The 23,304-nt window shown below is 45.8% G+C and overlaps 3 protein-coding genes and 1 long non-coding RNA gene across 7 annotated transcripts in view; 2 read left to right on the plus strand and 2 right to left on the minus strand.

Annotated features, from left to right (window-relative positions):
- Window positions 1-1,938, minus strand: part of LRRC41 (leucine rich repeat containing 41) — a 17,376-nt gene extending 15,438 nt beyond the window's left edge. The window contains exon 1 of one of the 2 annotated variants that reach the window (XM_006729021.3): window positions 1,488-1,938. In XM_006729021.3, the coding sequence (XP_006729084.1) occupies window positions 1,488-1,686 (199 nt within the window). In that variant the 5' untranslated portion in view covers window positions 1,687-1,938. Of the gene's footprint in view, window positions 1-320; window positions 779-1,487 lie in introns of those variants that run through there. The other variant, XM_081818367.1, reaches the window with a different exon arrangement.
- A 76-nt stretch (window positions 1,939-2,014) lies between these two features.
- On the plus strand, window positions 2,015-9,969 carry LOC102729897 (cytochrome b-c1 complex subunit 6, mitochondrial). Of its 3 annotated transcripts, XM_081818378.1 has the most exons (5): window positions 2,032-2,189; window positions 5,611-5,637; window positions 6,132-6,279; window positions 6,380-6,541; window positions 9,755-9,969. In XM_081818378.1, the coding sequence occupies exons 3-5, from the start codon at window positions 6,217-6,219 to the stop codon at window positions 9,785-9,787; spliced, it is 258 nt and encodes an 85-aa protein (XP_081674504.1). In that variant the 5' UTR covers window positions 2,032-2,189; window positions 5,611-5,637; window positions 6,132-6,216; the 3' UTR covers window positions 9,788-9,969. The 3 variants fall into 3 exon arrangements, with proteins under 3 accessions (XP_081674503.1, XP_081674505.1, XP_081674504.1); XM_081818377.1 differs by lacking the exon at window positions 6,132-6,279 and having other exon boundaries at window positions 2,015-2,189; XM_081818379.1 differs by lacking the exons at window positions 5,611-5,637; window positions 6,132-6,279 and having other exon boundaries at window positions 2,015-2,189.
- A 3,358-nt stretch (window positions 9,970-13,327) lies between these two features.
- LOC145721260 (uncharacterized) lies at window positions 13,328-19,504 on the minus strand. Its single transcript, XR_014144854.1, has 3 exons — window positions 19,431-19,504; window positions 14,030-14,229; window positions 13,328-13,554 (listed from the first exon to the last, which is right to left on the minus strand). It is a non-coding gene; the product is annotated as an uncharacterized LOC145721260 (long non-coding RNA).
- Window positions 19,496-23,304, plus strand: part of NSUN4 (NOP2/Sun RNA methyltransferase 4) — a 20,215-nt gene continuing 16,406 nt past the window's right edge. The window contains exon 1 of the mRNA XM_006729024.3: window positions 19,496-19,669. Within this exon, the coding sequence (XP_006729087.1) occupies window positions 19,577-19,669 (93 nt within the window). The 5' untranslated portion in view covers window positions 19,496-19,576. The remainder of the gene's footprint in view (window positions 19,670-23,304) is intronic.

Here is a 23,304-nt window from a genome sequence, read left to right on the forward strand (position 1 = left end):
AACCCCCAATCCCAGGACCTCAAGCCCTCACTCCTGACCTTACCAGGGCCTTCCTCCTGGCAAAGACACTACCACCACTTCCGAGGCCTTCTCCAGAACCCCACCCCCTCACCCCCTCAAGGCCCGAGGCCTTCTCTCCTGCCACTCCCTCCCCCTTTCCTGGGCCCTAGGCCTGGCCTGGATCTCCTCACCCAGCTTCAGCCCTGGCCTCTGGACCCACCCCCTCACACCACCAGTCTGTCAGGCCCAAGGCCTCCCTCATCCCCCGTGCGGGCAGGCCTACCCCCCAGAGCTTTCACTCTCCTCTCTTTCACTCTCACCATCAGTGTTCACAAGGCCGACCCGAGTTGTTCTCATCAGCTGCCCGTCTGGGTCCAGCGGCGCCCACTCCAAAGCCCGGCCTCTGCGTGCCCATCGGCTGCGGGCCTCCTCTCCGGCGCTACCTGGCCCGCGCCGGCCCGCCCTAATCCCAGGCCCACCGGCCCCTCGGCCCAGCGCCGCGGGCCCGCCTTTGCCGCTCAGCCCGGGCGCCCTCAGCCCAGGCCGGGCCATCGGTCCGCGGCAGCTTTCAGGCCCGGGGCCTCTTTTCGCTCGCACTCAGCCCAGGGCCTCCCAGCGGCGACGCGCCCCCTCCCAGCCGGGATCCCGGGGCCGTCGCCCCGCCTGGGGCCTCGCTGGCCCTTCCCGCCTGTCCGTCATTCGAGCCTCCCTCGATTGCTGACCCGCTCCGGCCTCCCTTCACCCGCTCCGGGCCCTTCCTCCGCTCAGGCCAATCCGAGTGGCCTCCGGCGCTCCCTGCCCTGCCCGTCAGTCCCGCGCTCAAGCAATTTCGCACCCGAGGCCCCGGTCGTCAGTGCGCTCCCTTCAACCCTGGGTCGTCGGACAGGCCTCGGCGCCCCCGGCCCTTCCGCCTCTCCCCCCAGCCCCTGGCTCTCCAATCCACTGGGCTGCCTTTGCCCATCAGCCTGGCCTCCGGAGTCCCGGCACCCGCGGTCTGTCAAGCAGACACGGGAGGCCCCGCGCGTCCGTCAGGTTAGGTGGCCCCGGGCCTGGCCTCCTTGCCTTAGGCCGGGCCTCCCAACCTCGGCCCCCGCCCCCAAGCAGCGGGGCCATCCCTGCCCGTCGGTTCGACATCCGACACTCCCCAGCCCGGCCCGACCCGAGCGTCAGTTCGGTGCTCACGGCCGGCCCGTCACTGCAGCCTCTGTCTCCCGGGCCCTGCCTGTTTGGCCCCAGACCGGGCCTCCTGGCCTCGCCCCCCGCGCCCCCCAGCCAGGCCGCGGTGCGCGTCCACCTGCCGATTTGGTCCCCGCCTTTACTCTGTCCAGCCCGGTCAGGCACGGAATTCATGTTCCGACCCGACGGTGTGGCTTCCAGTGCCCCGGGCTGGGCCTTGCCCCAGGCCTCCCGGCCTCGCCCCCCGCGCCCCCCGGCCGCTGGGCCGCCTCCGCTCGTTGCCAGAGGTAGCCCCTCACCCCGCGACTTACCCCACACCCCGCTCTCCAGAACCCCCATATGGGCGCTCACCGCCCGCCCGCACAGCTCGAACAGGGCGGGGGGAGCGCTGGGGCCCGAGGCCGAGCTCTTCGCTGGCGCCGCCTCCCGGGACGTGGCCTCCATGGTCGTTGCCGCCGCTACCTCACAGAACCAGCAACTCCGGGCGCGCCAGGCCTCGGGCGCCGCCATCTTGGGGAGGTGCGCGAGCCCGAGAGTGGCACCCGCGGACCGCCATCTTGAAAAGGTCGGCAGTTAGGACGGTTTCATCAGCGATGTGGGTAAGACTGGGAACTGCGCTAAAGGAATAACGGATAAATCCGCATTCTTCCCAAGTCTCTTAGAAGCCAATATTTTAAATAAATCCGTAGATCGATGTAGTCGGCCCTGGCACGATTAAGGGGACATTACTTAGCAAATCCTCCTCAGGTGCAAATACCAGTTCCCCCTATCCCCTGCGTTTGGACGGTAGTATATGCCAATCCGAGCGTGTGTTCACGACTACGACGAGTCTGCCGCACTTCCGGCCAGATCGCCGGATATCCGCTGAGTGACCCTTACGAGTCCTTCTTGATCCTGAAGTGGAATAGGTGCCGCTGTTGCTGTTGGTGTTGGTGTTGAATTCAGAACTGTAGCGGCACATGGGGCTGGAGGACGAGCGAAAGATGCTGACCGGGTCCGGAGATCCCAAGGAGGTAAGGGAAGGCGACCGACTCGACCCTCTTCACTGCCCAGAGGCTGAAGACCTACCCCGCCAAAACACACCCGGGGCCCTGTTGGCCCTGGATTCGCCCCTAGAGTTTGCACGGTCGGGATTGCTGGTTCCCTCGACCCTTCCACAGAATTTGTCTATTCATCTTGGACAAGTAGATGACTAGCCCTTTTCTGGGCTTAGTTTCTCCGTTCTGTGAATGCGGTGAAGGTGTAACGACAGCGAAAATGCTGTCGCCTAAACTTTTGTAAAAATAGTATATTTTTAGTCAGCCAGGTGATCTGAGACCCTGGTTTGACAGGTTTAGGGAGCAAGCCGACCGGCCTTTAGTGCTTCTCTCCGCTCAGGTCAGGAATCCCGCCACATCTTCTATGGAGGCTCCGGAGATCTGGCCTTACGCTAGATAAGTGAAGAAGTGGTTTCTTTTTCTTTGGTAGGGTGGGGGTGGGAGGTATATTTGGGGACAGTGTAGGAATGTGCAGTATAATTCTGCGATGATGGAAGAGGGAGCTCTTTCCCAGAGTAAGAATGCCAATGTAATAATTACTGACTGTTTACTATTCCAAGTACTTTATATGACTAATTCATTTAAGCCACACAGTAGTCCTATGGGGTAAGTATTGGGGACTGTTATTATGGTCATTTTACAGATGAAAAACTAGCATAGAAAGGTTAAATATCTTTTCTAAGGACCACAGCTTTAATCACGGAGCGGGGAGTTGAACCCAAGCAGCATGGTTTCAGAGACAAGACTTAGCCACGGTGCTACACAGCTTTGCAGAAGCCAGCTAGCTTTTGGTTTTCAGTCACATTTCCTATCCTTTGTTCTCTAGTCACTTCGCAGCAGCTGTTCCAGGTTTATGGGTTCTGAATAGTTGGAAACTAGTTTATCCCTTGATTTTTCCTAGTCTTCTTGTTTTCAGAAAGGGGAACAGAAGGAAATGGAGCCAGCCTCAGGAAGTTCAGCAGGACGTATACCAGAAAGTTCAGTAGGGCTCTCCATAGCAGTAGATGAAAAGAAGGTAGTCAGTTTTTTAAATTAAGAAAACTTTGGGGCGCCTGGGTGGCTCAGTCCTTAAGTGTCTGCCTTCGGCTCAGGTCATGATCCCAGGGTCCTGGGATAGAGCCCGCATTGGACTCCCTGCTCAGCGGGGAGCCTGCTTCTCCCTCTCACTTCGCTGCTCCCCCCTGCTTGTCCTGTATCAAATAAATAAAATCTTTAAAAAAAGAAAGAAAACTGAGGTCATTTATGAAGAACCTATACTTTTTGGACATTAAATCTTTTTATTTAGTGTGACCTTGGTTTTTGTCATTGACTGGAAATTTTACATGAAGTAGTCCATATTCAGACATAGTATTTGGATTTGTTTTTCCAAAACATGCCCTGATACTTCTGACACAAAATTATCAAAATGATCAATGTAGTAGCATTGCTAATAGGGAAATGATACAGAGGTCTTGCTTTTAGGATACTAATTTCAGGTTTCTAACTGAGGCAGAATATGATTTCAATTTTTTGGAAAAACATTTCAGTATGAATTTTTTTAAAGAGCAAGGTTAAGAAGGCTTAATGAAAAACTAGAATTTGACATCCCAAAAATCATCTTCATGTTTAGAAGAGATCTTTGCTAATTGTGAGAATAAATAGCATGGGTTATAGTTAAACCTGCCTTAGCCCTCCCAGCTTTCATGAGCTTTGGTCTCTTCCCCAAAGGGCATGGTAGAGAATAAAGCAGATTGTGTTGGAATTTTGAAAACATAATGAGGGATTGCTGAGCTAGTTCTTATTTTCCTATATACCTTTTCTTTCCCTTCCTCCAAATGTGGATATGTGCATGTGCAGGCAGGCAAACAGCTTGCTTTTGACAGGTTGAAATATTGATCAGACTCGGCTGTGCCCCAGATTTTGGCCTATAATGATGCTCCCACAGGGAATTTTTTATACTGCTCTCCTTGGAAGAAAGGAAACTAAGTTTGAGGTTGTGCACCTGAATCAGAAGTAAATAGGCAGGAGTTGGTGTTTCCAATCTTGTGAATGGGTTACTCTAGAGCTTTGATGCACTTATGCTGATAGTCTGCTTAAGAGTCCTGGGAGTTCACCAAGTCAAAAAGCAGTGACTGTAACCGTTTTTAGTTAAGCTCTGGCTAAAGAAAAGTTTAGGTTTGGCCATTTTCATATTCCCAGTTCATGTTCAGAGTCTAGAAAAAATGTTAGTTTTCCTCCTAACTTTGGGATATAAGGACTAAATTGAGCTATTTCTGGTAATACTAGGGCCTACCAGAATTTCAAACAAAAATACTTTAAGTTATATAGGTTCCATGTGAACATCAGCTTGAATCTGTATCAAAAAATGTCTAATTGGGGCACCAGTTGGCTCAGTCGATAGAGTGTGTGAATCTTGATCTCAGGGTGGTGAGTTCAAGCTTCACGTTGGGCGTAGAGCTTTAAAAAAAAAGAAAGAAAATATCTAATTAGTGTTCTCTCTAAACTGGGAGCCCTTAAGGGTCTGTTGTGATTAATCAAATTACAGATACGAAAGTACTTTATAAACTTTATTTATTTTAAAGATTTTATTTATTTACTTGAGAGAGAGAAATCGAGACAGCACAAGCAAGGGAAAGGGGCAGAGAGAAAGGGAGAAGCAGACTCCCCCTGAGCAGGGAGCCCGATGTGGGGCTCGATCTCAGAACCCTGAGATCATGACCTGAGCCGAAGGCAGAGTTTAACCGACTGAGCCACCCAGGCGCCCCACTTTATAAACTTTAGAGTGTCCTACACACTAGGTTGTTGCTAATGAAAGTGAGATAGTGTGTCCTTGTTGAAATGTTTGTTTTAATTAGGTATGGTAATAGTACAGGCATGGAGACAACTGTTTTTGAAAGAAGAGTTGATTATGAGTCCCAAGAGAAGGGAGGGAAGGCCACACCACTCAGGGCCACCTGGAGAAGGGCCTGGACCATCGGAAAGAGCAAGGGAAACCAGACTCTTGGTTTCTGAGGGAAAAAATGGGTGAGGCAGGATAGGCAAGCTCTGGCAAATTTAGGATTGGATTATTTGAGTAATTTCTGTGGGTTCTGGGCTATAGGGGTGGTCTCTAGCTGTTTGGTACTTGGCCTTCAGGGTGATTAGGGCAGGAGCAATAATTGGTTTAGTCTAGGAGATAAAGGAAGTGATTGGTGATAAGGGTTTTGGATTGGTTGGTTTACATATGAAAGGTGTGTCCCGTGGGAGGGGCTTTCTCTCCAGGATTAGCAAAGCCCCTAAAATGTCAAAGCGTCATAAAATACAGAAAATTTTAAAACACAATTAATACAGTGTTTATCCTCAGTAATTACAACATCAGTATGATTAGGAATATATATCCTAAGTTGCTGCTGACATTAATTTTGTTTTCCTTTTGTAGGAGGAAGAGGAGGAGGAGGAATTAGTGGTAAGAGCCGTCTCAGGTTTGGAACCATCTCAGTAAAAGGAAGTTTGAGCTTCATGAACTCTAAGGGCATTTTAAGGAGTCTTTATTTGACACGTGGGAGAGAATGGAAATGGAAAAAACCTTTAATACTTCCTTCCTGTGCTGTGGAGTGTTTGGGGGGTGCGGGCCTGGGAAGCTGAGTCTTTTCTGGGTTTGGAGCTTCTTTAGTCATGGTGTCAGGGAGCAGAGCAGCATCTTGAGGGCCTGGTATTCAGTTATCTATCTGCTATTTGCGGTTTAATAAAGGACTCTGGAAGAAACTTTTCTTATATAGTCCTTCTCCATGTTAATATTGCCTTTCTAGCTGGGCAGCTGGGGTACATAGGCCTGGCTGTCAGATGAGGGGAATTCAAATTCACAGACATTACATATCCCAAATGCTGTGTTAACAAGTAAGGCCTCCTATAGATCTACTTCAAGTTTGGCTAGGTTTCCTTTACCACCTTGTTTTTCAGATAGGACTGAGGCTTTCAGTGCATACTGGCAACCTTGGAAGGCAGGAATGTGAAACTTTCCCCTACTACTTAGCATCAGAATTGAATGGGAGACCCCATTCTGCCATTTCTGGCGGCAGTGTGGCTCTGCCAGCTGGCCTTCTGCACGGTAATTCAGAGGCAGCACCTTGGTTTGGTGGTTGTATTAATCAAAGCAGATGGTTTGTGGGTCTCCTCCTAAAACCCGCATTTCTGTGTTTCTCCTTCAGGATCCCCTAACAACAGTGAGAGAGCAATGCGAACAGCTGGAGAAATGTGTAAAGGCTCGGGAGCGGCTAGAGCTCTGTGACCAGCGTGTATCCTCCAGGTCACAGACAGAGGAGGATTGTACTGAGGAGCTCTTTGACTTCCTGCATGCAAGGGACCACTGCGTAAGTCAGCCTAGTCAGGAAGGGGAAAGCTTACACTGGCCAGGCAGACTTGGTGCTGACAACTTTTCCATACTAGGGGCAGATCCAGCAATAAGCATTTACTTACTGGCCCATCTATGTCAGGTACAGTGCAGAGCACTTTACATAAATCATCTTACCTAATTCTACTACTTTCACTGGAGATAGGTCTCATTAGCCACATTTTACAGATAAGAAACTGAGGCTTAAAGAAGAGAAATGATGTCCCAACTTGGACTGCTAAGCATTGGAGAAGCTGGATTTTGTACCTTTAAGTAACAGGCTATTCTTTAAAATCATTTATATCCTCCAGTATGTCTTGTACATGGTAGTTGGTCCAAAAAGTTTTCCTTTTTTTTTTTAAAGATTTTATTTATTTGGGGCACCTGGGTGGCTCAGTCATTAAGCGTCTGCCTTCGGCTCAGGTCCTGATCCCAGTGTTCTGGGATCGAGCCCCACATTGGGCTCCCTGCTCTGCGGGGAGTCTGCTTCTCCCTCTGCCACTCCCCCTGCTTGTGTTCCCTCTCTCACTCTCTCTGTCAAATAAATACCTACTAGGATGGGTATAATCAAAAAAATAGGGAGAAATGGGTGAAGGGGGTCAAAAGGTAAAAAGGAAAAAATAAATGACCTTTCCCCCCTGAAAAAAGTTAATGATCTCCACTCAGCCAACTTTATATATGCTTCAACAATCCCAGGGGCACTGGCTGGCTCAATTGGTAGAGCACGCATCTCTCTATCTCAGGGTCTTAAGTTCAAGCCCCATGTTGGGCGTAGAGCTTACTTAAAAAAAAAAATCCCAATATAGGTGTTTTAATTCTATGATATACAGTGGAAATACACAAATGCACTCCCCACCCCCATTAAACACATTGTTACAATTAAGGAAGATATTTTATAAAGATAGAAAAATCTGACTGAAATCATACTGCCTAGAGATAACCATGTTTTCTTGTATATACTATCAGATTTTTAAACAAAAATGGAATCCAAATACATTTAATATAAAATATGAGTAGAGGCATTATATTCCTTTTTCAACATAATTTTAGTGGAAAGAAGGAAAATTTATATACCAAATACCCATCTATAATTCTCCATATCATTAAAAAAAATAGATCGGTGTTGGCGATTTGGAGAAATTGGAAACCTCATACACTGCTGTTGGGGATGTAGATTGGTGTAGCCCTATAGAAGACAGTCTGGCAGTTCTTCAAAAAGTTAAACATAGAATTAACATATGATCCAGTAATTCTCCTAGGTATATACTCAAGAGAAATGAAGACATATGTCTGTACAAAAGCTTGTACAAACATAATCACTGAAGCATTATTCATAATAGCCAGAAAGTGGAAATAACATAAATGTTCATCAATTGATAAATAGATAAAATGTAATATATCCATATAATGGAATATTATTTGGTAATAAAAAGAAATGAAGCACTTTATTCAAAAAATTAAACTCTGCTATATGATCCAGCAGTTCCGCTTCTGGTTGTATACCCAAAAGAATTGAGACTCTGTTCAGTTGAACAGATATTTGTACATGCATGTTCATATAGCATTCATAATAGCTAAAAGATGGATGCAACCCAAATGTCCATTGTGGTATATACCTATAATGAAATATTTAGCCTTAAAAAGGGAAGAAACTCTGACATGTTACAATCTGTATGAACCTTGAAGACATGCTAAGTAAAATAAACCAATCACAAAAAGACAAATATGTCATTCCACTTACGAGGTGCCTAGAATAATCAAATTCATAGAAAGTGGAATGGTAGTTACCAGGGTCTTCAGGGAGGGGGAAGTGGGGAATTACTTAGTTTCAGTTTGGGAAGATGAAAAATTCTGGAAATTGATAATTGCTGGACAATGAGTTACTTAATGCCCCAGAAATGTAGAGTTAAAAATCATTAAAATGAGGGCACCTGGCAGGCTTGTTCACTGGAGTGTGTGACTCTTGATCTCGGGTTGAGGGCCGATGTGTTTTGGTTTTTTTTTTTTTTAGATTTTATTTATTTCTTTGACAGAGACACAGTGAGAGAGGGAACACAAGCAGCGGGAGTGGGAGAGGGAGAAGCAGCTTCCCGCGGAGCAGGGAGCCCGATGCGGGGCTCGATCCCAGGACCCTGGGATCATGACCTGAGCTGAAGGCAGACGCTTAATGACTGAGCCACCCAGGTGCCCCTTGGGGTTGTGATTTTGAGCCCCATGTTTGTCATAGACTTTACTTAAAAAAAACATACAGTTAAAATGGTAAATTGTATGTTATTTAAATACTTTTATGAGCCAAGCACTGGGTTGAGATGTAGGAATGAGATAGGCATGGTCCCTTCCTTCACTTAGTTGAACCAGCATAGAAGACAAGTAGAATACTTAACTCTATTGGGTATAACCTTCTCAGGATGGCCTTCACTAATCCTCTATTTAAAGCTGCTATGCTCCCCCCACTTTTTATTTTCCTCAGAGCGTTTATCACTGTCAGAAGTTTACCTTATGTGTATATTTCTCTTATTAGTCTCTCAGTTTCTTAAGAGACAGATACTTCCTGGTTTACAATTATAGCTCACTCAGCACCTAGAACAGTAGCTGGTGTGTAGTAGATGTTATATAAATATTTTTATGTTAATAAACACTGTGATATGGGAGATATAAGTTTCTTTGGGGGAAGAATGAGGAGGGACAGATTTGTGTGGGGATAGGAGTTTATTTAGAGAACACTTACAAGAAATGACATGTAAACTTAAGTTCTAAAGGAAAGATAAAGATTTTTTAAAAAGTAGAAAAGAGAGGGGCACCTGGGTGGCTCAGTAGTTAAGTGTCTGCCTTCGGCTCAGGTCATGATCCCAGGGTCCTGGGATCGAGCCCCACATTGGGCTCCCTGCTTGGCGGGAAGCCTGCTTCTCCCTCTCCCACTCCCCCTGCTTGTGTTCCCTCTCTCGCTGTGTCTCTCTCTGTCAAATAAATAAATAAAATCTTTAAAAAAAAAAAAAAGTAGAAAAGAGAATTTTAGGTAGCAGGGAGATAGTATTCAGGTAACAAGGTAGTTCACTGGGGCTCAAGAGGGGTATGGGTGTGTGGGAAGGCTTTGGCGAGAGAAGAGGCAGTAGTGCTCCAGGTCATGAAGGACCTTGTAAGCTATGACGTTAAAGCTGCCAGTTGATGACATCCTTTTCTTTCCCCCATCTAGGTGGCCCACAAACTCTTTAACAGCTTGAAATAAATGTGCATACTTCACCCCCGCCTTCATCACCCGGGCATCAGGATATTTCATGGTTTCGACCATGCCATTTGTTTCTTATCTGTGTAACTGTACGTTCATGTGAACCTCATGGATCTTGGCTTAGGCAAGTAACTTCTATGTAATTAGCAGTGATTCCTCTTAATAAAGTCCAGTGATCTGCAGACCTGCTGCCTCCTTTCCTCTTTTTTTTTTTTTTTTTAATTTGAAAATCTCAAACATAAGACTAGGTAGAACAATAATCAACACCCATGTACCCATCACCCAGCAAGTATGTATCTCTTTTTTATTTTTATTTTTTAAGATTTATTTATTTGAGAGACAGTATGTGCTGGGGTAGGGGCAGAGGGACAGGCAGACTGCCTGCTGAGCAGGGGAGCCCAATGCGGGACTCAATCCCAGGACCCCGAGATCATGACCTAAGCCAAAGGCAGACACTTAACCTATTGAGCCACCCAGGCGCCCGCAAGTATATATCTCTTAATGATAAGGACTAACAAAGTTTACCTTTATGCCATTATCGCAGTTAAAATGAACAGTGATGGATGACTTAATTTTATTGCATACCCAGTCGATATGAAAGTCTCCTACCACAGAAGTGTCTTTTGACAGTTTTTGGTCTCAGTGTCCAACAAGGTTGCTTTTTTCTTTAAAAAAGATTTTATTTGATGGGGCACCTGGGTGGCTCATTCGTTAAGTGTCTGCCTTCGGCTCAGGTCATGATCCCAGGGTCCTGGGATCAAGTCCTGCATTGGGCTCCCAGCTCAGGGGGAAGCCTGCTTCTCCCTCTCCCACTCCCCTGTTTGTGTTCCCTCTCTTGCTGTGTCTCTGTCAAATAAATAAAATCTTTAAAAAAAAAAGTAAGAATTTATTTGAGACAGAGCATGAGTGGGGGGAGGGGCAGAGGGTAAAGCAGGCTCTTTCAGTCTATTGTCCTAGCTACAGGGATGGCCAGCATTTCACAGCCATTTCTGATTTAGAGCCCATTTCATGGTGATGTATAATCTCACAAATAACTTTATAAATGGTGGCATTGTATTTGTTGTATGTAATGTGATTATTTTCAAACATCTCATTAAAATTTCAAACATACGGCAAAGCTGAAAATTTACAGTGAACATCCCTAAACTCATTACTCAGATTTTAACGAATGGTATTCTAGTGTTAGTGTTATCACAGAAAGGAGGAATTACTCAGAGAAATAGCTCCAAATTCTGCCTAGAGGATGCTTGAGTCTGTTGGCTAAATATTAAGCTGCAAATGAATAGGGCAAAGCTCCCGTGTAGCCAGGCAATGAACTACTGGGTACTTATAAACTGAATAATACCCAAAGTTAACAGAAGGCTGGGAGATATTTGAGTTTTGACCAGCTAATGTGGGGAATTTTATTGAACTTGTTGAACACCTGTTGTTCAATGAACAAGCATTGAACTTGAACTCCAGAAGAGGGCGTTTCAGCAGTAGGGCTAAAATTAGCCCTAGAAAGAGGCCACTCAAGATAGTCTATACCCCATCTTAAAAAGGAGCCTTGAAAGGATCAAGCTGATTCACGAAAATACCTGACTGCCTGCCAGAACAAAGTCCAAGACATTTTAAAAGAAGTCAACAAAATCCAGCATTCAACAATGTAAATTTTATAATACCAAACATTGAATAAAAAATCGCTAGACCTGCAAAAAAAGCAGGCAAATGTGACCAGGAGAAAAATAGTCAATAAAAACAGACACATGATGATAAGATGATAAAATAGTAGACAAGGACTTTGAAAGCACTATTACAAATATACCAAAGGATTTAATGGAAATGAACATAATGAGAGAAGTAGAAAGTATAAAATGAATCAAATAGAATTTTTGGAACTTAAAAGTACAATATCTGGGGGCGCCTGGGTGGCTCAGTTAAGTGTCCCAACTCCTGGTTTCAGCTCAGGTCATGATCTCAGGGTTGTGAGATTGAGCCCCAGATGGGCTCCTCGCTCAGCGCCAAGTCTGCTTAAGATTCTCTCCCTTTCCCCCTGCCCCCACTCACGTGTTCTCTTTCTCAAAAAAAAAAAGTACAATATCTGAAATTTAAAATTCACTTAAGATTGGCAAAAGATTACACACTGAAGAAGAAAAAGAATAGGTGTGCTTGTATGTTCTTGAAGACACAGCAGCAGAAACCATAAAAACTTGAAGCACAAGAGAAAAAGAAACACTAAAAATAGATGAACAAGGAAAAGGTAAGCTGTGAGATAATACCAAATGGCCCAGAAGGGGGAGGGGGGGATTGGAGGGAAGAAAGAAAAGAAATTTTTTTTACCAAAATTACTTTTTTTGAAGTATACCAAATTACTTTATTTGAAGGAATGTTACAAATGAAAGAAAAGTCGACGTTTTGGAACAGAAAAAAAAATTTTGAGGGGTGCCTGGGTGGCTCAGTCAGGTGAGCATCTGCCTTCAGCTTGGGTCTTGATCTCGGGATCCTGGGATCAAGCCCCGCATTGGGCTCCCTGATCAGTGGGGTGTCTGCTTCTCCCTCTGCCCTTCCTTGTGCTCTCTGTCTCCAATAAATAAATAAATCTTTAAAAAAAATTTGAAACAGTAATGGTTGAAATTTTCCAAGTATAATGAAAATCATAAACTCACAGTTCCCAGAAGCTCAACAGACTCCAGCCAGAATAAACAGGAAATCACATCAAGTCACTTACCCCCAAATTGCTGAAAACTAGTGATAAGAAAATCTTAAAGAGAAAAGATGCATTACATACAGAGGCACAACAGTAAATTACTACCCACTTCTCTTAAGAAATCTTTAAAGTGTTGAAAGAAGTAAATATCCCAGAATTCCATATCTAGTGAAAATATCCTTAAATGAAAAAATTAGGATGTTTTAAACAAATGAAAGGTGAGAGAATTCATTGTCAGCAGACTTGGACTCTAAAAAAGATTAAAGGAAGTTCTTAAAAAAAAAAGACACTAAATGGAAACTTTGATCTACATAAAGAAATGAACAGTCCCAGAAATGGTAAATAAATGGGTAAATAGGGGAAGGAAGGGAAAAAAAAGAGAGGGAGGCAAACCATAAGAGATTCTTAATGATAGAGAACAAACAGGGTTGCTGGAGGGGAGGTAGGCGGGAGATGGCCTAGATGGGTGATGGGTATTAAGGAGGGCACCTGTTGTGATGAGCACTGGGTGTTATATAAGTGATATAAGTGATGAATCACTAAATTCTACTCCTGAAGCCAACATTACACTATATGTTATATATAAATTCTATATATAAATTCTATAAATAAAAACTTGAAAGAAACAAGGGGTGCCTGGGTGGCTCAGCTGTTAAGCATCTGCCTTTGGCTAAGGTCAGGATCCCCAGGGTCCTGGGATTGAGCCCCGTGTAGGGCTCCTTGCTCAGCGGAGAGCCTGCTTCTTCCTCTCCCTCTGCTGCTCCCCCTGCTTGTGCGCTCTCTCTTTCTGTGTCTCTGTCAAATAAATAAATAAAATCTTAAAAAAAAAAAAAACTTAAACAATAAATGGGTAATAGAATAAGTATTTTATTTAAAAATTTTATTAAAAGGTAGTTAGCAGGGCGCCTGCGTGGCTCAGTTGGTTAAGCGACTGCCTTCGGCTCAGGTCATGATCCTGGAGTCCCGGGATCGAGTCCTACATCGGGCTCCCTGCTCGGCAGGGGGTCTGCTTCTCCCTGTGACCCTCTTCCCTCTCGTGCTCTCTGTCTCTCATTCTCTCTCTCAAATAAATAAATAAAATCTTAAAAAAAAAAAGGTAGTTAGCAATAAAAAGAACACATTAAGTAGAAAGAAAGAAATTATAAAGAAATTTATGAAGTAGAAAAGAAAGGAGAAAACCAACAAAACCACAAACTGTTTCTTTGTAAAGTTCAATAAAATAAACCTCTAGGTAGGCTAATAAAATTACCCGAGAGAGAAGACACAAATTACCAGTATCAGTGATGAGAGAGGGGACATTACTATAGATCCTACAAATCGGGTCAGCAGCTTTTTTCTGTAAAGATTCAGATAGCAAATATTTTTGGATTGTGGAGCATATGATCTCTAGAGCAACCATTCATCTCTATTGTTGTAAAGGAACCACAGTAAATAAAAGGTGTGACTGTGTAAAAATAAAGCAGTATTTAAAAAATGGGTGGAAGGCTAATTTGGCCTGTGCTGTAGTTTGACGCCCCTTGCTAAACACACTAAAAGGAAGAAATCTGCCAACTTACATGAAATGAACATATTCTTTAAAAGTCTCAAATTGTTGGGGCGCCTGAGTGGCTCAGTTGTTAAACGTCTGCCTTCGGCTCAGGTCATGATCCCAGGGTTCTGGGATCAAGCCCCGCATCGGGCTCCCTCCTTCACGGGAAGCCTGCTTCTCCCTCTCCCACTCCTCCGGCTTGTGTTCGTTCTTTCGCTGTGTCTCTCTCTGTCAAATAAATAAAATATTTAAAAAATAAAATAAAATAAAAGTCTCAAATAGTTGAAACTGCTACAAGAAGAACTGGAAAATTCAAATAGCCCTATATCAGGGTTTCTCAAATTTTAGCAGTCTTGACATTTTGGGCTAGATAATTCTTTGTGTGGGGGCATAGGGTTTGCAGCAGCATCCCTGGCTTCTACCCACCAGATGCCAGAAGCACTGTCTAGTTATAATAATCCCAAATATCTCCAGAGGTTACCAAGTGTCCCCTGGGGAAGGGGCATCATCTCTGGTTGAAAATCACTGCCCTATATCAACGAAAGAAATTGAATTCATAATTAAAAACCTTCCCTTCCTCCTCACCCTGTACTCCCACCCCTGCAAAACAAAAACAAAAAAACACCCAAACACCCAACTCCAGGCCCAGAAGTCTTCACTGCTGAATTTGCAAGAATTTAAGGAAGAGTGGCGCCTGGCTGGCTCAGTCGGAAGAGCATGTGACTCTTGATCTTGGGGTTGTGAGTTTGAGCCCCACATTGGGTGGAGAGATTACTTAAATAAATAAAACTAGGGGCGCCTGGGTGGCTCAGTCGTTAAGCGTCTGCCTTCGGCTCAGGTCATAATCCCAGGGTCCTGGGATCGAGCCCCTCATCGGGCTCCCTGCTCCACGGGAAGCCTGCTTCTCCCTCTCCCACTCCCCCTGCTTGTGTTCCCTCTCTCGCTGTCTCTCTCTGACAAATAAATAAAATCGTAAAATAAATAAATAAATAAAACTAAAAAATAATAATAATAATTTAAGGAAGAAATGATACCAATTCTATAAAAATTCTTACAGAAAACAGAAGTGAAGGGATAGTTCACAAACTCATTTATGAGTTCAGCATTACCCTACATCAAAATCAAAGATATTACAGAAAAAGAAAATTTCCGGTCATTATGCTCCATGAACACAAATGCAAGAATGTAACAATATATAAAAAGAATAATACATCATGAACTTGTATGTTTTTTTACAGGAATGCAAAGTTGGTTCATCATTTGAAAATCAGTCAATATAATTCATCATATTAACGATAAAGCAGAAAAAACATGATCAACTCAAATGCAGGAAAAGCATTTGAAGAAAGTCAACAACCATTCATGATTTTTATTTATTATTATTATTTTTTTTTAAGATTTTATTTATTTATTTGACAGAGAGAGACACAACGAGAGAGGAAACATCAGGAAGGGGAGTGGGAGAGGGAGAAGCAGGCTTCCCGCTGAGCAGGGAGCCCAATGTGGGGCTTGATTTCAGCACCCTGGGATCATGACCTGAGCCGAAGGCAGACGCTTAAAGAAAGAGCCACCCAGGTGCCCCTCATTCATGATTTTTAAAAAAATCTTAGGAAAGAAGGCAACTTTCTCAATCTAGTAAAGGACACCTGTTGTAAAAAAAAAAGCTAGAGTTAACATGATATATATTGATGAAATACTGAATGCTTTCCCCTGAAGAATGGACACAAGTCAGTCTACTAACATCTGTATTGAACTGTGTACTGTAAATTATAAACAGTAAAAGGATGCAAAGGAAAAAAAAGGAATTCAGATTGGAAAGAAGTAAAAGTGTCTTTATAGAAGACATAACCTCGTGCATAGAAAAAGTGAAAATATTTCCAAAAAAGTTATCAAAACATAATTTAGCTTAGCAAGATCTCAGGATATAAGATCAATAGACAAAAATCAATTATATTAAAAAAATCAAATATATTTTAATAGCATTTTCTTGAAAAATGAACAAAGTAAGCCTGTTACTTCAAGGAAAACAATTGATAGTACTAGTTGTCATAGATAAAAATTTAGCTTTCAAGCAAAATGAGGATTGGGAGGGGCGCCTGGCTGGCTCAGTCGGTGGAGTGTGCAACTCTTGATCTCAGGGTTGTGGGTTTGAGCCCCACGTTGGGCATAGAGGTTACTTAAAATAAAATAAAATAAATTAGGATTTTGAAAAACTTGCGCCCACTATTGTGAACTTAAAAGCATCCTAATATTTAAAGACTTTTCTTTTTTAAAGATTTTTATTATTTATTTAAGAGAGAGAGCACAAGCAGGGGGAGCTGCAGAGGGAGAAGGAAAAGCAGGCTCCCTGCTGAGCAGGGAGCTGAACTGAGCCAAAGACAGAGCCACCCAGGCGCCGATAGGTAAACAGGAGGTTGGGGGTTGGAAGGGGTCCTTCACAAGGAGATGGTGATTGTGGTCCTGACACTCCATATTTGGTATAAACCTTTGAGAACAGGTATTCTGGGATACCTCCTATTTAGAGTATTCAATCTCTGCTCACTGACTGGATCCTTATCTGGATTTAAATGTCATGAGCCATTTCTTTTTTCTTTCTTTCTTTCTTTTGGTGCAAAAAAGTGTTTTTATGATAGCATGGGGACAGGACTGGTGGGCAGAAAGAGCTTCCATGAACTTTTTTTAAAAAAGGCTTTTCTCTATGCACATATCTCCCTCCATCTTACAAGTGCTAGGTCCCTGTAACAAATTTCTCATCTTTCACTCACTCACTCACTCATTCAATAAATATTTATTGAGAGCAAAATATGTACCATACACAGTTCTAGGTGCTGATAATTCAACAATGAATAAACAAAATCCTTGGGCGCCTGGGTGGCTCAGTTGGTTAAGCGACTGCCTTCGGCTCAGGTCATGATCCTGGAGTCCCTGGATTGAGTCCCTGCATCGAGTCCCGCATGGGGCTCCCTGCTCGGCAGGGAGTCTGCTTCTCCCTCTGACCCTCCCCCTTCTCACGTGCTCTCTCTCTCAAATAAATAAAATCTTTAAAAAAAATAAAATCCTTGATTTTTAAAATCTTACATTCTAATGAGGGGGAAAATAGTAAGAAAAACTGTCCAGAACTTGTAAAGGGGCAGGAGAGAATTACTGGGTGCTCCTTCACCGTAGTGCTAGGGTATACCTTTGATAGACTTTATATTGACTAGGCTACTGCAGAACTTTGTAGGGGTAAAGGTTAACTTGTAGAAAACTAATGGCAATGCAAATGATTCCTAGCCATAGTAATGCAACTGAATTTTGATCAGTAGAGATGGAATTGATTTCCATCTGGTAGAAGCAATAAGCATTACAGTTTATTACTTAATAAGATATTAATGGTTTTACAACTCTTAGCAAATTGATTTCAGTATTCCTTTGGCTGATAACCTAAATCTCTTAAACTCAAATTCTCATTTGAACAAGTCTTTTTTTTTTTTTTAAAGATTTTATTTATTATTCATTTGACAGAGAGAGACAGCGAGAGAGGGAACACAAGCAGGGGGAGTGGGAGAGGGAGAAGCAGGCTTCCTGCGGAGCAGGGAGCCCGATGCGGGGCTCGATCCCAGGATGCTGGGATCATGACCTGAGCCGAAGGCAAACGCTTAACGATTGAGCCACCCAGGTGCCCCTCATTTGAACAAGTCTTACCATCTAGCTGGTTCCCTCATTATTTAGGATAATAATGGAGAAGCAGTTTATTATGATAAATAAAATCTTTGGCATGTGTTCATTTTATCTTTGTATAAGAATTATGTTTCCAATCTTTTGAAAATTATAATTTAGCAGACTGTATGAAAAAATACATGATATAATAAAAGCAGGTTAAGAGGACAGCTATTAACTGGTGGTGTAGCATGTACTAGTTTAAATAGATGGGGCCAATCAATCAACAAATCCTGTAATTCTCTCTGAATTGTAAGTGGAATCAATCCTTTTCTATCTTCACTGGCACTACACTAATTCAGAACCATCTTCTTTCATCTGATTTCCCTGCCATAATCCTATTTACTCCAATCATCAACGGTCAGATGATTTTTCTTTTTTTTTTAGTGATAAACACAAGATTCTATTTGTGATATTTAAAGTTTTGGGAACTACTCCTGTAAATGTGGAAATAAAAGTGTATGTTTTTCACTGGAACTTTACAACTCACATTAAGAATAATACTGTTTAGGGAAGCCTGGATGGCTCAGTTGGTTGAGCGTCCGCCTTTGGCTCAGGTCATGATCCCAGGCTCCTGGGATCAAGTCCCGGATGGGGCTCCTTGCTCAGTGGGGAGCCTATTTCTCCTCCTGCCTGCCGCTGCTCACCCTGCTTGTGCTCTCCCCCGGCTGTGCTCGCTCTCACTCTCTGACAAATAAATAAAATCTTAAAAAAAAAAAAACAAAACACAGTTTGAGCAAAGGTTAAAAATTCCCTCATTCACATGTAGCTTTGACAGTTCACAATCCATGAAATACTGGAAAAGCTCAAAGTGCTACAAAGTTTCTTCACTACTTCTAATTTTCTATGGTAGTGAAGAGATTGTCTTAAAATTCACACTTGCTTCATCACTCCTGTAACTCCAGTAAAAATGTACCCAAATCTCCTGCCTTCTGAAAGCGATATGACTCTTCGATGGAGTTTGAAACAGTGACTGATTACTTTTGAATACTTAAGCTCCACTGGCTGACAGCTCACATCTGTACTTCTGACTCACTACCTAGAGATCAGAGGTCCCCACGACCCCCTCCTTGGGCTGTAGTAACTTGCTGGAGCAGGTCATAGCTCTCAGGAGACCCGTTTCTCACTTGATCACTGGTTTATTACTAAAGGATATAACTCAGGACAGTCAGATGGAAGAGATGCATAGTGCAAGGTATAGATAGGTAAAGGACAGGGAGTTTCCATGCTCTCTCCCAGCATTTCGGTGTATTCACCAACCGGTAAGCTCCCAGATGATCATTTTTAAAAACACCTATCTGATCATATTCTTCCTTTCTACGGGCTCCCTATGGTGAAGTCAAGTTCTATGGCGCCTATAGCTTACACAATTCAAGGGCCCTCTCGGTAAGAAAAACAATACAATATTAAGGACAGAGCCTTGGAAGGGGCACTGGAAATAGGTTCTTCAAGCTTCGTTAGCTCCACTATAAATCCGCCTCTGCCCACAAATCTGTCCTCGTTTTTCTCTGCCTCAGGATCTTTCTGCTTGGAAGGCCCTTCCCGACCCTTTTTGCCTAGCTAACTCTTTCAGTACTCAACTGCCAGCGCCTAGTCCTCTCTGATCCCCCAACTGGGTTAGGGGCCTTTACGCAGTCTCTCCCAATGCTCCAAGCAGAGGCATCTTTCTGTGCGAGTGGTTCCTCTTTCCCAACACCCACAGAAGATCCCTGGCGGAGCGGGGTTTGCACCTGGTTTGTAAAGGTGGGCTGAACCCCGGAAGAGAGACCGCCGGAATTCCCTCCTATTTTCGCCCAGAGTGGCGCCACCACCTCTCCGGAACCCGCGGGTCCGCTGTTGCGGTTCAGGTCGGAATTATTCGGCGGTGCACGCTGATATGGCTGCGCTGGTAGTGAGACGAGTTCGGGACGTGCTGAAGCGTGCACACTTCGCGACCATCCCGCGGAGACATCGACATAAGAAGAAATGGGTAAGATCCGGCCGGTGGCCCAGGAGGGAACAGCGATAGCGGCCTTTTGCCGCCGCCCCTCGGGAAACTTCTCCAGCCCCGCCACTTCCCAACCCTCTCGGATAGGTTCACTGCTCCCGCCCCTCGGGAACGCCTTCGGCCTCTTTTCCCCGCCCCTCAGGGTACGTCTCTAGGCTCCTCCCTTTCACATCTGTTATGTATTCGCTTCTATCGCCCTTTTATTTCGTCACAAAGCTTGGGCTGTCGCTCGGGTTACGTCTGAGCCCTCCCGACTCCGCCCCTCTAAGTTACGTCATCACCGCCGCCCTCATTCTTTCAGTTATGTCACCGCTTCTTGTTCCCTGGCACCGTCCCCTTGGCCCCCACTACCCCTTCCACTTCCCCTCCTCCCTCTCCGTCCCCTTCTTTCCTACCCCGTCCCCCCTTTCTCCCTCCCTCCATGACCTCTTCTCCGCCTTTCCCCCTAGAACTTTCAGCCCGGCCGCCCTCACCCCTCGAAAAATGTTTTAGCGACAACCCCTTCCTTCCTGGGTCTGCGCCGCCCTCCGAGAAAGGATTCAACCCCATCCTCACCCTCGAGCTGCCTCTGGCGTCCAGGAAAGGTTACAGCGATCACCCTGCCCACACTCCTGGCCTTTCCCCAAACTCAGGCAAAGGGTGCAGCGACTCCCCTCACCCCCTGGACTCTCCCCACTTCTCCAGAGACCCTTTCTCTGGCCTCACCTGTAGGCCAGGAATTTCTTCCCTAACCGCCACGCCCCCCTCCCTACCTCGACCGATTCCCTCCCCGCCCCCACCGCCCCCCTCTCCACCTTCACAGCCTCCCCTGCGCCCGGGGAGATGTTCGTTTGAACCATGTTCTCCACTCCTTGGAAGGCCTTTCCGCCGCGAGCCTATCCTCTCTGGTTCGACCCCTTCGAGCCCTTGTTTTGAGCGGTTCAGCCTTCTGGGGTCACCCCCTGTTCGTCCACGGAGCCCTTATTGCAGCTGGATCAGTCCCCCGAGAACACCGCATCCCTGTCCCCGAAGCCCTTGCATTGACCAGCAGGCTTGCCTCTGTTATTATGGTGGATACCCTTCAGTCCTGGTAACCAGCCCGGTGACTTCCCCTACTCTCCCTCATCGGCCATTGGGAACCAGCCCGGTGACTTCTCCTGGACGCCCTCATGGGCCTTTGGAAACTGGCCCCATGATTTCATCTTCCATCACTCCTGGGTCCCAGGGAACTTGCCCCATTATTTCACCTACTCTTACTCATAGGCCCCTGGGAACTGCCGTCGTTATTTCACCTCCTCTTGCTCACCGGCCGGTGGAAATTAGATCTGTAGTTTCCCCACCCCTTTCTTCCAGGGTTTTGGAAACTGCGCCCAGGGTCTCCCCTCTGCTCTGTCCCTGGTCCTCAGGCAGAAGTTACAATGACCCTCCACCTTCCCCTGCATCTTCCCCACACACTGGCAGCTTTTGCCGTAGCCACCTTAAGCCTCCAGACCCTTGTGAACCTAAACCACAGCTTGACCTGCCCCTTGGGAAAAATTGCTGTGGCTCCCCACTTTCTTCTCAGGCAGGCACATCTGGCTCTCCCAGCTCACGTCAGGAGGGCTCTTTTCACTATTCCCATTTTTCTCAAGAGGCTACCCCTGGTAGCCCTTGTTGTGCCATCCGTCTACCTGCTAGGAGTACTTGTACTCCTTGCTCACCCCAGTCCCAGGCTCCTGTGAAGCCTTGCTTTGAGTCCATTTTCGCCTGGGAGACTGGTGGGAACTCTTGCCTCTTTGTAGAGTCAGGCACCACGATTTCTTGTCCCCCCTGTCCCCAGGAACCACCTCTTCCCCTGTCCTCTCACTGTCCTTATTCTGTCTTCTCCTTCCCTTCACCCTTGGGCAACCAGTTTATATCTCCACCCCAGTCACCCCCCCGCAGAGGCTATAACGAACCCCCTCTCCCTACCTCAGTTGGCCCACAAGTGAAGTCCCCCAAATCCTCAGAGTTAAAACAACCACGTGCTCTCCACAGATGTCGCTCCCTGATCATCCCTCTCCAGCACACTCCTCTTGACCTGCCCAGGCCCCCTAAGGCCAGTGCTTCTCCTCCACCTCCCTCCTGCCCTTCTGGTCCTTCTTGTATGGTGACATCCATTACCACTTGCTCAAATCCCTGCCCCAAAGAACTTCCCCAAGGACCTGCCTTACCTACTGTGATCCCTAAAACCCTCAAACCCGTTCTCCCCACTTGTCTTCCCCTTCGCCTTCCTCTTTGTCCTGTCCCACCCAATAGTTATGTTCAGAGCACCTCCTATGGACTCCCCATAGGACCCCCGTGCAATACCCATATATATTCTGTGGTTCCCCCCACCTCTGATCCTTGCCCATTCCTCGGCCCCCCCCAGTGTCATAAACTGACCGTGGTGCCCCCCTGTGGCATCTATAGCACTCCCAGGGGCCCACCCCAACCTCATCGCCAGCCTGTACCACCTTCCTGTTCCACCCACATCTATTCTTTTATCCCTTTGCGAGCACCCTTTGATCCTCAAAGTTTACCCATTGTCCCCCAAGCCCGGTGCCACCCTGTGGCCTGTGACACCATGCCCTGTGGCCTCCATGTCTATTCTGTGGCTCCTCGAGGCTGCTGCAAAGAGCCCCCCCAGGTTCCCTATAGCTGTCCTTTGCCTTCTTCCAAGACTTCCAGCTGTAGCACTGATCTCAGCTGCAGTTCAGCTGTTGTTATCAGTGAATGCCAGAGTAGTGACAGCCAGAGCAAGAATACCCACCAAAGCAGAAATCGGGGCCGGAGTGAGAATAGCCACCACCCCAGCAGAAGTCAAAGTCAAAGCAAGAGTCTCGACCCTCAAAGAAGTCAGAGCCGGAACAGGAGTCCCAGTCGAAAGAGAAGTCAGAGCCGGAGCAGTGGTCCCCACCAAAGCATAAGTCAGGATAAGAGCGAGAGTCCTCAGTGTAATGGAAATCAGGGCCAGAGTGAGAGTTCTCAACGTAGCAAAAGTCAGGGCACCGGCAAGAGTGCCCTCCGTGGTGAAAGTCGGAGCCGAAGTAAGAGTCCCCGCCACGGCAAAAGGCGGGGCCACGGCAGGAGTCCCCACCGTAGCAGGAGCCGGAGCAATAGTCCCTGCCCCAGCAAAGGTCATGGTCGGAGCAAGAGTCCCCGCCATAACAAGAAATGAGGGCCAGAGGACGAGTTCTGACCAGACCAAAGTGTAGGCCAGAGCAAAATGAACAGACAGTAATAGGACTGCTAGCCCGACCGAGTATCCCAGCTGTGGCCACAAGAACCTACCTGAGGACCCCTCAGCTGATGTCTTCATTTTCCTTTTAATCTGTGTTTATGCTCTGCATGCCTGAATCCTGTCCCTCTCTGCTACCCCCATAGAAGTCCCTGTTTTGGTTTATACCACAAGGTTTCTAGGAGTTCTCCTTATCCCACCTTCCTGGGCTCTAGGAACTCTCCCAAAATGACCCTCAACCCTGTTATTCTGAGCATTATGGTGTCAGTCACCGCATGACCTTAGGTAAGTTACCTTTATCTTTCCATCAAATGTGGAAGGTTGATATTTGTATCCCACTGAGCTGTCTGTCTTTTGTGGTGCTCACATAAGCTAGGAGACAAGAAAATGCCTTAGAAGA

This window comes from Leptonychotes weddellii, chromosome 4, assembly GCF_054177405.1.
Source record: "Leptonychotes weddellii isolate Sample4059 chromosome 4, ASM5417740v2, whole genome shotgun sequence".
Taxonomy (NCBI): domain Eukaryota; kingdom Metazoa; phylum Chordata; class Mammalia; order Carnivora; family Phocidae; genus Leptonychotes; species Leptonychotes weddellii.